This window comes from Delphinus delphis, chromosome 2 (assembly GCF_949987515.2).
Source record: "Delphinus delphis chromosome 2, mDelDel1.2, whole genome shotgun sequence".
Taxonomy (NCBI): domain Eukaryota; kingdom Metazoa; phylum Chordata; class Mammalia; order Artiodactyla; family Delphinidae; genus Delphinus; species Delphinus delphis.
This window is the reverse complement of record NC_082684.1, coordinates 84,388,663-84,402,422: the sequence shown is the minus strand read 5'-3', so window position 1 is coordinate 84,402,422 and position 13,760 is coordinate 84,388,663. Positions and strand designations below refer to the sequence as shown.

At 53.3% G+C, this 13,760-nt stretch overlaps 1 protein-coding gene across 2 annotated transcripts; it reads right to left on the bottom strand.

Moving 5' to 3' along the window:
• Positions 1-465: 465 nt before the first annotated feature.
• Positions 466-12,874, bottom strand: IVD (isovaleryl-CoA dehydrogenase). Of its 2 annotated transcripts, XM_060004992.1 has the most exons (13): positions 12,683-12,874; positions 10,896-10,985; positions 10,607-10,658; positions 8,886-9,055; positions 7,851-7,944; positions 7,510-7,646; positions 5,695-5,791; positions 4,281-4,374; positions 3,709-3,790; positions 2,552-2,656; positions 2,368-2,440; positions 1,892-1,971; positions 1,245-1,375 (listed from the first exon to the last, which is right to left on the bottom strand). In XM_060004992.1, exons 1-12 carry the CDS (start codon positions 12,833-12,835, stop codon positions 1,931-1,933), a joined length of 1,188 nt encoding a protein of 395 aa, XP_059860975.1. In that variant the 5' UTR covers positions 12,836-12,874; the 3' UTR covers positions 1,245-1,375; positions 1,892-1,930. The 2 variants fall into 2 exon arrangements, with proteins under 2 accessions (XP_059860974.1, XP_059860975.1); XM_060004991.1 differs by lacking the exon at positions 1,892-1,971 and having other exon boundaries at positions 466-1,375.
• Between the last annotated feature and the right edge of the window lie 886 nt (positions 12,875-13,760).

Below are 13,760 nucleotides of genomic sequence, written 5' to 3'. Positions count from 1 at the left end.
CTTTTAGGGAATTAGATGGGGTGGGACAACCCAAAACTGTCCCACTCTCGCTGTGCTCCATCCAGGCGGCCATGTAGTAGGGCCCCAGCCTGGCATTCCCAGAACCCCTATTTCTGCTGATCTGGATTCTAGCTCCAGTTCTGACCTTGGGAAAATCAAATTGTCTTGATCTTAAACATGGGGATGGTTTCCAGAAACTTACGAGCTTCCTTCTAGCTCCAAGACTCTTACCGCTCCCTCCTTTCTTTAAAAAATCACTGGGAGATCTGGAAAAGGGAGGTTGAGAACTCCTATATCCTAAGGGCTGATTCCACCACTGTGTCCCCTATCACCAATGAGCAGGCTGAAGGGCCAGAAGCAGGACCTGGACCAGCCACTCTCCAAGGACATAGGGCTGGAGCCAGACAGAAGGCAGTAGCAAGTAGACTGCTTCTCCCCCAAAACACCAGTTTAGAAGCAGATGGGTTTGCTTCACGAAATGTTTAATACAAAATGGCAGCAGCCACTGTGCAGTTGTAACAAAATTAGCCATAGGGTGTCCAGAGAAATGTATGCAGGCAGCCTTGGCTGGAGTTAAGCCAGCCAACCCAGGCCTGCTGCCCAGTCAGCTGTGGGCTGTCACATGGCCAGGACTGGACGGTGGCGGTGGCAGCGTTGTGCTGGAGGCATTGAGCCCCGTCCTTCACGAGCACGCTGACCTCTGCCCCACCGTGGACTCTGGGTGGCACAGGTGTTCTGAGATGCCTATTTCCAGACCTCTACCCCAGTGGTAGGATTTCAGCTTAAAGAATGAGGGATGGAGGGGTTGCTGCAGAGGGGGTGCCCACTCACAAGCTGCTGAGAGCTGATGCCTCTAGAAATTGGCAGAAACAGAGGCTAGGTTTGGGGGGTATTTTTCCCCAGAAAGAAAAGACGCTACCAAGTTCAAATGAAGGAGAGGGGCAACGCTTCTTGTGTACTTGAGCAGAGTTCCCTGGCAGAGGCTCACCAGGAAAAAAGGTGCCCACCCTGGGAGCGGGGGTGGGGCATCAGGCTTGAAGTTAGAGAGCAAGGGCGCAGAGTCACCAAAGCCCTCCCACTGAGCCCCAGAAAAGCCAGCATGCTTCCTGAGGAGTCCATGTTAAGCTGCTGCACACTTTCCCTGGGCCGGTGGGCAGGGCCTGCCTGGAGAAGAGCTGCCGCGTCTCTCCTTCCAGAGAAAGGCCTCTAGGTGCTGGGAAAGGGGATGAAGTGTCTTGGAGTTAGTGGAATTCTGCGTTGAAGGCTCTGCCGATGACTAGCCGCCTCACCTCACTGGTCCCAGCCCCGATCTCATACAGCTTAGCATCTCTCAGAAAGCGGCCCATGGGGAAGTCATTGATGTAGCCATTGCCACCTGCAGCCATGGTTTGGGCACAGAAGAAAGGACAACAGGAAAAGTGATGGGCAGTGGGCAAAGCGAGGAAAGCAAACAGAAGATCAAATACATAGAAATGGGCTAGGAGGAGAGACTGATTGAAGAGAAGCAGCAAAAGGTGATGAGAGGTTTCCCTGGTGGTGCAGTGGTTAAGAATCCGCCTGCCAATGCAGGGGACACGGGTTCGAGCCCTGGTCTGGGAAGATCCACATGCCACAGAGCAGCTAAGCCCATGCGCCACAACTACTGCGCTCTAGAGCCCATGAGCCACAACTACTGAGCCCGTGTGCTGCAACAAGTGAAGCCCATGCGCCTAGAGCCCGTGTTCTGCAACAAGAGAAGCCACCGCAATGAGAAACCTGCGCACTGCAACGAAGAGTAGCCCCCGCTCACCGCAACTAGAGAAAGCCCGCGCACAGCAACGAAGATCCAACACAGCCAAAAATAAATTAAAAAAAAAAAAAAAGGTGGTGAGAGGGATGGGGTGGGGATTACCTAATTGTGGGGAGGGTGGACAGGAGGCCGGAAGTCCACTCAGAGTGCTGAGGATGCCAGGCAAAGGTAGGGGAGAACCACTGGCAAACATGGAGAAGGGGGACAAGAAACTACTGCATAGCACTTACTGGGGGCCAGGCCCAGAGAGGTGAAGTAATTTGCACAAGTCACAAAGCTGGTCAGTGGTAGAGCCAGGATTTGAACCTAGGCCGTCTGGCTCAAGCCTGTGCTCTCAACCACTATGCGGCATTGAAGTGAGGCTGTTCCACCTCTGAGGCGTCTCCTCTTCCCCACTCCCCAGTGCCCATAGGACGAGGCTGGGAGGGTAAGAGGGGGGCACTACTGGAGACAGTAGCAACCTGTGGCCTCTGGCAGTTTTCTTCTTTGCTTTTCCATGTCCTCCCAGTAACTGGGGCAGGAGGAACCTAAGGGTGCAGCTCAGCTGAAGCACAGGGTGAGGAGTGGGGGCCGCTCACCCAAACACTGGATGCCGTCCAGGGCTACCTGTGTGGCGCACTCGGCTGAGTAAAGAATCACCCCAGCGCAGTCCTGTGGGAGGAGGTTCCGTGTCAGCAGGGTCCCCGCCAGGGGCACACGGAGGGGAGGGGGCCCAGCAACCACCCCTGACCCGGCGCGCTCTCCTCTGGGCCCAGCCCTTACCTTGGCAGTGCAGTAGCCCTCATCACAGGCCTTGGCGACATTGTAGACGTACTGCCGACAGGCCATGAGGCGGGTGTACATGTCTGCCATCTTCCCCTGCATCAACTGCACACAAAGGGAGCCCACAGGTCAGTGTGGTGGAGACACGCTCCTCTCAGAATCATTCCCTAGTTACCAAAAGTAGGTCAGCAGTAGCAACCTGACAGCCAGGAATGGGGACCCGGGGCACAGAGAAGAGGTGGTGGGACTTGCTTAGGATGACAGACATGGTAGCAGGTCTGGAGTCAAGGCCAGAGAGCAGCTGCTGCATTGTGGACCTGGCCCTCCACTCACACGACCCTCATTACCGACCGTCCCGCAGCCCAGAAAGTGTGACTCAAAATGCTACTCCCTCCCCACAATCTGCTCCCTTCACCCTTCAACCCTACAATGCCTCATTCATTCATCTCAAACAGGAAGGGAGGTGACATGAGATGAACTGCCCGACAGCTTTCAAAGCCAGTAGCATGCTGAGGAAGCCTGCGCCCCAAGCATTCACTCATTTTTTTGTTTTTTTGGCCACGCCACGAGGCTTGAGGCTTGCGGGATTAGTTCCCCAACCAGGGATCGAGCCTGGGCCCCCTGCAGTGGAAGCACGGAGTCCCAACCACTGGACCGCCAGGGCATTCCCGCAAACTCATTTTTTTTTTTTAATTTATTTATTATTTATTTTTGGCTGTGTCGGGTCTTCGTTGCTGCACATGGGCTTTCTCTAGTTGGGGCGAGCGGGTGCTACTCTACATTGTGGTGTGCGGGCTCCTCATTGCTGTGGCTTCTCTCGTTGCAGAGCACGGGCTCTAGGCACTGGGGTTTCAGTAGTTGTGGCACGCGGGCTTCAGCAGCTGTGGCTCATTGGCCCTAGAGCACAGGCTCAGCAGTTGTGGCACACGGGCTTAGTTGCTCCGCGGCATGTGGGATCTTCCCAGACCAGGGCTCGAACCCATGTCCCCTGCACTGGCAGGCGGATTCCCAACCACTGTGCCACCAGGGAAGTCCCTCAAACTCATTTTTTTGATGAAGGATAGTAAATGCCCACAGCAAGTGCCCTATTCGTTCATTTGTTAAAGAAAAGCTGAACCCAACGAAAGAGTACATCTTAACAAAACCATTCCACTCACCTGGAAGTGGCCGATCTTCTGGCCAAAGGCTTCCCTCACGTGTAGGTAGGGAATAGCGTGGTCGAGGATGGCCTGCATGATCCTGCGGGAAGGAGAGAACACTGGCGAGGGGCCTCGCTGTTACCCCATTGCTGGTTGGGGGGCAAATGCTAGTGTGGAAAGGCCTGGGGGGCAGCCCAGCAAGACAAGGAGCTGGCGTCCCAGGGAGGAGAAAAGGAGCGTGAGGACCCTTGTCAGCCCTGCTCAGTCACTGCACTGACTGGCTGGCAGTCAGTGCCCCTTCCCCTGAGACCAGGCGGAGTGGCGGGACCCTTCGTAGATGGTTAGAGCTCAGGCGTCTTGCTTCACATCTGAGTAACTAAGCAGGGTGGCTCCTCAGGCCTTGTGTCTGTCACCCAGTGATACTTGCCTTCAGTGCAAAGAAAGTAAACGTGAGAGGAAAGGTAATTTTTTGTCTCCAGGAGATAAGGTACAGGCTCCCATCGGCCCTGAGGGGAGGGCTGCGGCACCACCTGCTGAGGAGGCTACAAGAGCCCAGCTCCTCCACCCCCCGCCCCGAGCCTCACACTCACCCGAGGGGCCCACCGGCCAGCACCAGCCGCTCCAGGTCCAGCCCACTCATCAGCACGTAGACGCCCTTACTTCGATGGCCCAGGACGTTGGCAGCTGCAGGGAAAAGTGCTGGTCAGGGGCAAGGGGGCTGTCCACAGCCTCCTCGCTTTTAGAGAAGTTGCTGGGTTTAGTAACGTGGCTCTCTCACAAGGCATTAAAATATGTTACCTGACCTTCAACTAGGGCTCCGGGTGAGGAAAAGGATGGAGTTTACCATTTCCAGTCAGAAGTGGAGTTTGCTAGTGGGGACATGCTCCCCTCACCCTGCCCCCAACACACACACCATCCCCAAGACCAGACACACAGGCCCAATCCTTACATCCTCCCCTTCTCTCCTTGAGCTGCCTTGGATGGGAAAGAAGAAAAGCTAGTTTGGTCTAGAAGTCATCCAACCTCTCCCAATTTTTCTTTTTAACACATTTGTGCCCATAAAGGAACCAGAGAATTACTCTTTCCCCCAGGTTGAGTCTGCTCTGGTTAATACTACCCTCCACCCTCCCCTGGGTGGTCCATGGAAGAGCCTGTCCAGGAGATGGGCCACTGGGTGCTGGTGACAGAAACTGCTGAACACCTCCCCACCCAGGAAGCAAGGACACTGGATGGCCTGGGGAGGTGTGGGCAGGAAGCTGAGTGCAAAGAGTTGACACCACTGACCTGTCTTTAATGCTAGTGGAGTTTTTTCCTTGCCGACAAAGAAGGCTCTGCACTGATCGTCCCTCCCTAGATGCTCCTTATGACTAGAGCACACTTTTCTCAGGTGGCGGATCGTGGGGCAGAGGGATGGTTTACGGCTGAGACACAGAACCATCCTAACTGGTGATCAAATCTGTGCCCTCCGTCTCATCAGCGCGTGACAGGCGTGCTGGTTCTCTCATGATGTAGCACACTTGCACTTACACTTCAGGGGAGAAATACCTATAAACTGAACTGCCTTCCCTTCACCAAGTCCAGCTTCCATCAGTTTATTTAGATGTTTTTTTTTAGCATTGTTAATGAATACCTCACACAGGCTGTACAGGCAAATGTACATACAAGGACGTCTGAAGGACATGAGTGGGTAAGGGCAGATCTTACCTTTCTACTCCAGATACTGGCATACCAGCCCCGGGCACAGTGTGTGGTCCACATAGGGAACACCACCCTTCCCTGAAGCCACAGTAGGGCATACAGCTGCAGGAGCTCTGGCCGGGAAGGACAGCTGTCCAGATTGAGACCAACACCTATGGGCCAGTGGGCAAGGGCACAGCGGCAGGCCCACTGTCTGGCCACGTACCATGGGTGAGCTAACGATGGTGAGGCTCTCCAAGCCAGAGATGGGCTTTCTCAGCGTGTGATGGGGTCAGGACAGGGGCTCCCTCGTTCTCAGAGACTCACCAGGAACCTCGCAGTCCTCAAAGATTAGCTCACAGGTGTTAGAGCCCCTCATCCCCAGCTTGTCCAGCTTCTTGGAGGTGCTGAAGCCTGGCATACCCTTTATGGGAATAAAAGGTGGCCCTGATTACAGAGCAGTCCCCAAGGGGGCCAAGAAAAGGGAAACCCCTGGGAAGTAACCATCTTTCCATCAAGTCCCTGTGTTTGCCTGATACACCAGCGTCTACTCACTCTGAATGCAACCACCCCATTTCTGGAGGCGCTGCCCTAACACTCCACCCCAGCCTCCCCTGCTGCTGGCTGCATTCTCCCCAGTTCTCGAGAGACCGGTTCTTTCCCAGTGAAATGCCAGATCCCTGGCGCCCTTCTGACCCTTCCTGGCTTTGGTTCCTTTCCTTGGGGGAAATCACTTCTTTTTTTTTTCTTTAAAGATTTTTTTAAATTTTAATTTATTTTTATTGGCTGTGTCGGGTCTTTGTTGCTGCGCACAGGCTTTCTCTAGTTGCGGCGAGGGGGGCTACTCTTCGTTGCGGTGCGTGGGCTTCTCATTGCTGTGGCTTCTCTTGTTGCAGAACACGGGCTCTAGGTGCGTGGGCTTCAGTAGTTGCAGCACGCGGGCTCAGTAGTTGTGGCTCGCGGGCTCTAGAGCGCAGGCTCAGTAGCTGTGGCACATGGGCTTAGCTGCTCTGCGGCATGTGGGATCTTCCCGGACCAGGGCTCAAGCCCGTGTCCCCTGCGTCGGCAGGCGGATTCTCAACCACTGTGCCACGAGGGAAGCCCCAGGAAATCACTTCTAAGACACTCTCCCCAGCCCACTCAATTCCTTTGCCCTCTTGTTCCTCTGCCACCTGTACCTAATGGAGTCCCACGCAGGGTTCAACTCAACCACCTGTGTGCTCTGACCTGGACTAATCAGATGCAGAACGCGTTGGCATATGCCCATCAGAGCACTGCCAGGTGTTGCTTCCCTCTCCTCTAGGAGATGAGAGCAGCGTGACTCAACCTGGAGAGTTCCCATCTCAGCCACGCCCTTTGGGCTACTCACTTTTCTTGTCCTCCAGTCCCATTCTGAAACACTCTCTCCCTCTTCCTATGGAGGGTACTGCAAATCTTTAAAACACTCATTCACGAAACTCTCTACCAACTCCCCTGCCCCCATGGTCCCCCCGCCCTCCCAGGGGCCCTGGACTCCTACTTCATGACCATTAGGCGGATGGTTCCTCCACCATCACCATCGCCATCCCCCACCCGTGCCTCTTCTCCCTCAACTCACCATTGTGCTTTGCTCACTCTCTCTCATGCATCTCACTTTCTCCTTCTCCTATTTTCTTTTCTCTTTACCAAAAAATTTGCTCAGTTCTCTCCCATTCCTAAAAGCAAACTGAAACTCCCAACTTTTCATTCGAACTCCTGCTGTCTCCCTTGTGCTTTTACTGACAAGACTTGGAAGGTGCGGTCTCCGGTCTCCACCTGCATCCTCACTCATACCTCGGGCTCCCGCGGCTGCTCTCTCCAAGTCCACCAGTGACACCCTGATTGTCAAAGCTGGCGGCCTCCCTTCAGTCCTCATCTTCCTGGACCTCCGGACAGCCCGGCTCTGTGGATGGCTCCACCGTCCTCAGACTTGACCCCTCCTCCCTGAATTCCACTTTTTGGCCACCCTCCTTTCAGTCTCCACTCCCGCCTCAGCCCCATCCCAGGAGGGAGCCTCAGCAGAGCACACAACCCTGCTGGTCTTTGCAATCACCTGAAGGAGGTCATCTCTGGTGCCACTTTCAGGAGATAAAAGCCTCCCGCCATACACTCCCCTACACTCACCTTCTCCACAATGAAGGCTGTGATGCCCCGAGAAGCTGGCACAGCAGCCAGATCTGTCTTGGCATAGACAATAAGGACATCAGCATCAGGGCCATTGGTGATCCAGAATTTGTTGCCATTCAGGACATAGTGGTCTCCTAAGGACAGGAAGTTGGCTACTTGCATAAGCTGTATGGGCCTGTCTCAACCAGTCAGTTCTCCAGACCTTCTGTTGACCAAAAAGCTGTCCAGCTGGCAAGTGCTTCTAGAAACCCAGCAGAGGCCACCTCCAGTCACTGCTCCCTCACCTCGAAGGTCTGTCCCTCTGCCCACTCCAGCTCTCAAATCAAGGGGATCCTCACCTTTCTTTTCTGCTTTCAGCTTCATGGAGACAACATCGGAGCCAGCATTTGTCTCACTCATGGCCAGGGCTCCGACGTATTCACCGCTGATCAGCTGCAAGGAAAACCCCAAAGGGCCTTGTTATGACTTCAGAAATACCCTACAGGGGCTCACTGATACCATGTCTTGCCTGGTCACATGACACCCCTTCCAACTTCTTTCAGATCCAGGCATAGGTAAAGTCCTAGAAGAGAAGCCCCATAGCCACAAGCCTGAAGCTTTCTCTTCTATGCCCATTCCCTTTGCAAGGGAAGCTAGTCCTAGGTTTTCATTTCTTAAAATGCTCAGTAAATGTTGTCCAGTGACTGACTCAGGTGTTCTGGCCCTATTTTTAATTTATTTTTTGGCTGTGCCATGCGGCTTGAGAGTCCCCGACCAGGAATGGAATCCACGCCCCCTGCATTGGAAGCACGGAGTCTTAACCACTGGACCACCAGGGAAGTTCCTATTTTTAATTTTTTTGATTGAAGTATTTTATTCTTTTTTTAGTGTCATATTTTAGTTTTTTATTTTCTTAATTTATTTTTAGCTGAGTTGGGCCTTCGTTGCTGCGCGGGATTTCTCTAGTTGCGGAGAATGGGGGCTACTCTTCGTTGCAGTGCGTGGGCTTCTCATTGCGGTGGCTTCTCTTGTTGCGGAGCACGGGCTCTAGGCACGCAGGCTTCAGTAGCTGTGGCTCGCGGGCTCTAGAGCGCAGGCTCAGTAGTTGTGGCACACGGGCTTAGCTGCTCCACGGCACATGGGAGCTTCTCGGACCAGGGCTCTAACCCGTGTCCCCTGCATTGACGGGCGTATTCTTAACCACTGCACCACCAGGGAAGCCCTGACTGAAGTATTTTAAAACAAATCCCTGACCCCTTCCTACCCCTATCAGTTTCAGGGCAGCAGCATGCTACAGAAAGCAAGGCTGACCAGCCCTCCCCAATGGGGGAGAAGCCTCATGGCTGGTGGTTGCACCATGCGATCAGCGTGTTTCTCCATCCCCATTTCCTCACCTTGGGGAGGTACTTCTCCTTCTGGGCCTCGTTTCCATTACGAACAATTTGGTTGAGGCAGAGGTTGGAGTGGGCACCGTAACTGAGACCCACTGCTCCAGAGACTCGGGATATCTCCTCCATCACCAGCACGTGTTCCAGGTAGCCCAGGCCAGAGCCACCATACTGAACTAGGGGTTGGGGTGGGGGGCGCAGGGGAGTGGAAAAGGCAGCCTGGTTAAATGAGGACACTGAGAGGAATCTTACATTTATTTGCAGTAGAGGAACACTCTTATAGCACCTATTCCAAGTTCCCTCTAGCAAGGTCAACAGGCGGATGCTGTGGACCCTGCTCGCAAGCTCACAGAATTGGTTTTGCCTGCTGCTGCCTCTGGTCAGCTGAGGCATGGTTCAGAAAACAGTCATTGCAACTCCTGCTTTATCCCAAACATCAAAATCAGAGAGGCTGGTGCCAGCCTACCCTCCCTCCGCCCTGCTGTCTGGGTAAACCCTGGCAAGGCCCTCTGTGTATGTTCACTCTGACCAAGAAGTCAGGCTGGTCCTTGGCTCTAGGGAAGGGTTAGCCCAACCCGCACGACTCCAGGAAGGAAAGCCCAAGGGCGGGTAACGTTAGAAACTGCTACCAGGACACCATGTGGAAACCAGAACTCATATCTGGCTTTCTTTTCAAGGTTGTCCCTGGATAGGGTTTTCATCTGATTCCTAACTGCCTCTTTCTTCCATTAACTAGCATCTGATTCAGAAGAATATTCTTTATGGGGGCTCATAAACCCCCAAGACACAAGGGGAGAAAGAGTCTTGTTTGAGAGTTCCCAGCAACCTTCCCCCTACTATTGTACGTTAAGATAGTCTAAATTAATTTTTAAGTGGTTACATCATTATTCACGATGTAACTTTGTACGATCAGCTTAAATCCCAGGAACTGTCTCCAAGTGGTGAGGGGAGGATGTAAGGAGAGAATACTGTGGTCCACCGCTACTCTAATGCCCAGTGAACACAGGCCAAAGTAGGGTGGGCTGTTCAGGCTTTGGCTGGCGAGGCCATAGGCTCACCTCTTTACAAGGGACCGCAAGCCAGGCCTGGCCTTTGCTCTAGAGGCCAACATCTGAGACAAAGCCCACCAGCTCCCTGCCCTCTCCCCCTGGAAACAAGTAGCAAGACCCACAGGGGACTCTGGACAGGCCCAGGGACAACCTGTTAAATACATCATCTGGCCACCTCACTGTGGAGGCTCAGACAGGCATCCCTCTCCCCTCTACCTCCGTCTGCTTCCAGATGAGCTCTAGGGCCCAGCTGTGGGCAGAGAACACAGGCGTCCCCCATAGGAACACACTGTCCTGAGTGGTATTGCCTCGATGCTACTGGTAGGGCAGAGCCTAGGGATTATGCGAGGCAGTAAGACTGAGGTACTCAGACCACTGCTTGATCTGGAGTTTTCTAAACTCCCCAGATCACCTGGGGGAACTTGTTAAGCATGCACTGGGTGACCCAAGTGAACCACACAGACCTAAATTCTTTGCCTTGTTAACATCACTGCCTAAAGACACAGAAGAGTTTACTCTTCTCTGGGTTGACAGTCACTGGGCACTTTCTCAGCTCCAAGTGGGAAGAGACTCTGGTTTCTCCGAGTATGATCTTTCTTCTCCTTTCCTGCTTCTTTTGGGAATGGTTTTAAAGGGCATGCAAGACAAGTTCTCTGTAGGGAAAGAAACCATACTCACCAGGGGCTGTGACACCCAAGACCCCCAGGTTCCCCAGCTGCTTCCAAAACTCCTGCCAACAGAATGGAGTGAGTATAGTGGGTTGTGAGAAAGCAGACAGTCACGGGGGCCTGGCATATCTGGAACAACAAGACCCAAGGGCTTCACAGAAAGGGGCTGCATTCTTAGGGGGCTTTCATTTACCAGAAGACTATGAGAGCTCTGCCAGGCAGCAGTACAATTCCCAGGCCATCCCCACCCAGCTCCCAGTCTGCCCCCCGTGCCCCTCAGAGTGGGCCCCACTACGCACTCGCAGGTTCTTGAACTCATTGCTCCGATCAATCTCCTGGGCATGGGGTGCTAGATGCTCCTGAAGGAATTTAGCCATGGTCTGACGAAGCTAGAGGGAGAGATGTGGACAGATGCTGCTGAAACGGTACATAATTGCCCCTGAGGACAGCGTCTCCACTACTGAGGACACCTTCAGGGAAACGGGACACAAGTAGCCTCACCAAAGAGCAGCAAACTGAAACTTAGAGGCCCCACCAGTTTATGCTTCCTCAGAGATGATCTTCCCCTCTCTTTCTGAAGATTATTTCTTTTTATTTATTTATTTATTTGGCTTTTATTTATTTATTAGGCTTTTATTTATTTGGATTGTTTCTTATTTATTTATTTATTTGGCTGCGGCATAGGGGATTTTTTAGTTGTAGCCTGTGGGATCTAGTTCCCTGACCAGGGATCAAACCCGGGCCCCTGCATTGGGAGTGCAGAGTCTTAACCACTGGACCACCAGGGAAGTCCCTGAAGATTATTTCTTAAATGTCACTCCCCTACATAAATCATTCCATGGCTTTCCACTGTCCTTAAAAGACAAACTCCTGGGCTTCCTTGGTGGCGCAATGGTTGAGAGTCCGCCTGCCGATTCAGGGGACACGGGTTCGTGCCCCGGTCCGGGAAGATCCCACATGCTGCGGAGCGGCTACTGTGCGCCATGGCCGCTGAGTCTGCGCGTCCGGAGCCTGTGCTCTGCAATGGGAGAGGCCACAACAGTGAGAGGCTCGCGTTCCGCAAGAAAAAAAAAAAGACAAACTCCTTATATATGTATATGTATAACTGAATCACTTTGTTGTACACCTGAAACTAACACATTGTAAATTAACTATGCTTTTTTTTTTTTTTAACCATTTAAAAAAAATTAAGACAAACTCCTTACCCAGGACTGGAAGGCCCTGTGTGAGGTGACCCCTGCAGCCTATCCAACCTTCCCCAGTACCTTTCTCATCCCCCACTCACTGTGCTCCAGCCACGCCCCCTTCAGTTCCTGGCACGTGTCAGGCTCCTTTTTGTCCCTGAGCCTTTGGGTAAAAGGGATTATTCAAAAGAGATTAGAAACTCCTTTTGGCAGGAAAGTTTGAGAACTAGGATTGAACACTTTCTGCCTGAGGTGATTCAAAGCTCTGTCTGCTGACTGTAAATACAAGTGGACTTTGGGGTTCTGGGCAAGCTCAGGCACTTGCTTAGAGCCACAGGAGAATCACATTCCCCGGGAACTCCAAGCCAGTGTCCAAGTGAACAGTCTCCTTCCTCCAGGAATGGCTCTGGTTCAGCCCCATTCGTAACAACATCTTTCAAGTTTTTTTTCAACTTTGTGGTTTGACCCGATAGGTTGAAGAATTATATACACTGTGAATTTCAACTCCACCCCCAAGGTGTTTATTTGAAAGATTCCGTGGCGATGATTAACCAGGTTTGAGAACCACAGCCGTAGACAGTATTGAGGTGTAAGAAGACTTCAGACAGATTGAGGGCCCTTTTGCCGCACGCGGGTAGTCCTGCCAATCCTCCACCAAAACACCCCCCGCCCCACCATCCCCGGTCTCCCAGGAGCGTTCCTATCCTCGACTCCTCGTCTAACTCCGGCAACCGGGCCTTGCTTCCGCCACAGAGGGGAGACTGGGGCCCGCGGCCGCCCCCGCGCTGGCGCTCCTACAGCCCCCGGATCACACGCCGCGGCTGGGTGGGCGCTGGGTAGAAGAGCGCCAGGGAGACCACCGAGCACGGAAAATGGGCCGGGAGGGGGGTCAGGCTCCCTACCTGCTTCTGCTCCTCGCTTAGCCCATTGATTGCATCGTCCACGGGCAACAGCGAGTTGGCCCGCTGGGTAATCAGGCCGGCGAGCGGCTGCAGTGGCGGCCGCGGCCTCCAGCTCGCCACGCGTCGACCCAGTATCCAAGCTACAGTCGCCATCTCGGCCTTGTCCTGGGAACCTGAGCCCCAGCAGCTGTGAGCGAGTCCTACGGCGCTCCACCAATCCCCGGCTTCGCTTCCGCCACCCAATCGGCGAGGGGGTGGGTCTCCAGCAGCCAATCACCCTCCCCTGTCCGAGGAAGGCCGCGCTTCCCCCGGCCACTGCACCAGCCAATCAGCGGTGACCGCCTGCGGACCGACGCCCCGCGAGGCTGGTGTGCTTGCTGGGGGAGCTGGACCTGCAGGGGTCATGTCAAGTTTGGGTCTTTTTAAAGTGGACGAGTAGGAAGAGTGTCTTCTTTTTTGAGTTGAGGATAAGTATTCCCCCTGCGTTGAAAATAGCAGTCCCTACCTGCAAACATCTGTGGGAAAGCAAGTGTTAAAAAAGCAAAAGGAAAAGCTCCTAATGCCCCTTGCTTAGCAATACATTGTTAAAGCAAATCGGGGAAAAGAGCGCTTGCTCTAGGGTACACGTTGGTTATAACTCAGTGAATTTGCTTTATTATGTAACAAGGTTTGTTGAGTTTGATTGAGTTTTATGGGAAAGGGGTTGTTAAGGAGTTGCTGTCTTCCAAATTATTTAATGTACCTAAGAACAAGAGTCAGGACTTATTTTTAACAGGGGTGGGGTGATGGTGGACCGAACTCAGCTGCTCGGGTTCAGCTGCTTCCTGCTGGAAAGACAAGTGTTGGCTGGAAAGGACGGGTTGCTTTATTCAGAAGGCAACCTGGGGGGAAGGCAGAGTCGTGTCAAAGAACCAACTCTGAAGAGTCTGCTCCACCATGAAAGTTTTTAAAGGGAGAAAGGGGGGAAGCCATTCGCAGTTAATCATTTGGGGAGGGGGGATCAGAGTCTTCCTTATCTTCCACTAAGTGCAGACTTTCCTCTGATTGGTTGGTGGTGGGGTAACAAGGTGCTGTTTCA

What these genes read in the sequence shown, in the direction of transcription:
- IVD (XM_060004991.1), bottom strand. Translation starts at nt 12,835, where the DNA reads ATGGCGACTGTAGCTTGGATACTGGGTCGACGCGTGGCGAGCTGGAGG. An exon ending in AGGAGAAGTACCTCCCCAAG is followed by an intron (nt 7,945 to 8,885) that starts GTGAGGAAATGG and finishes TTTTCCTTGCAG; the next exon opens with CTGATCAGCGGTGAATACGT. An exon ending in AGGGCTACTGCACTGCCAAG is followed by an intron (nt 2,441 to 2,551) that starts GTAAGGGCTGGG and finishes CTCCTCCCACAG; the next exon opens with GACTGCGCTGGGGTGATTCT.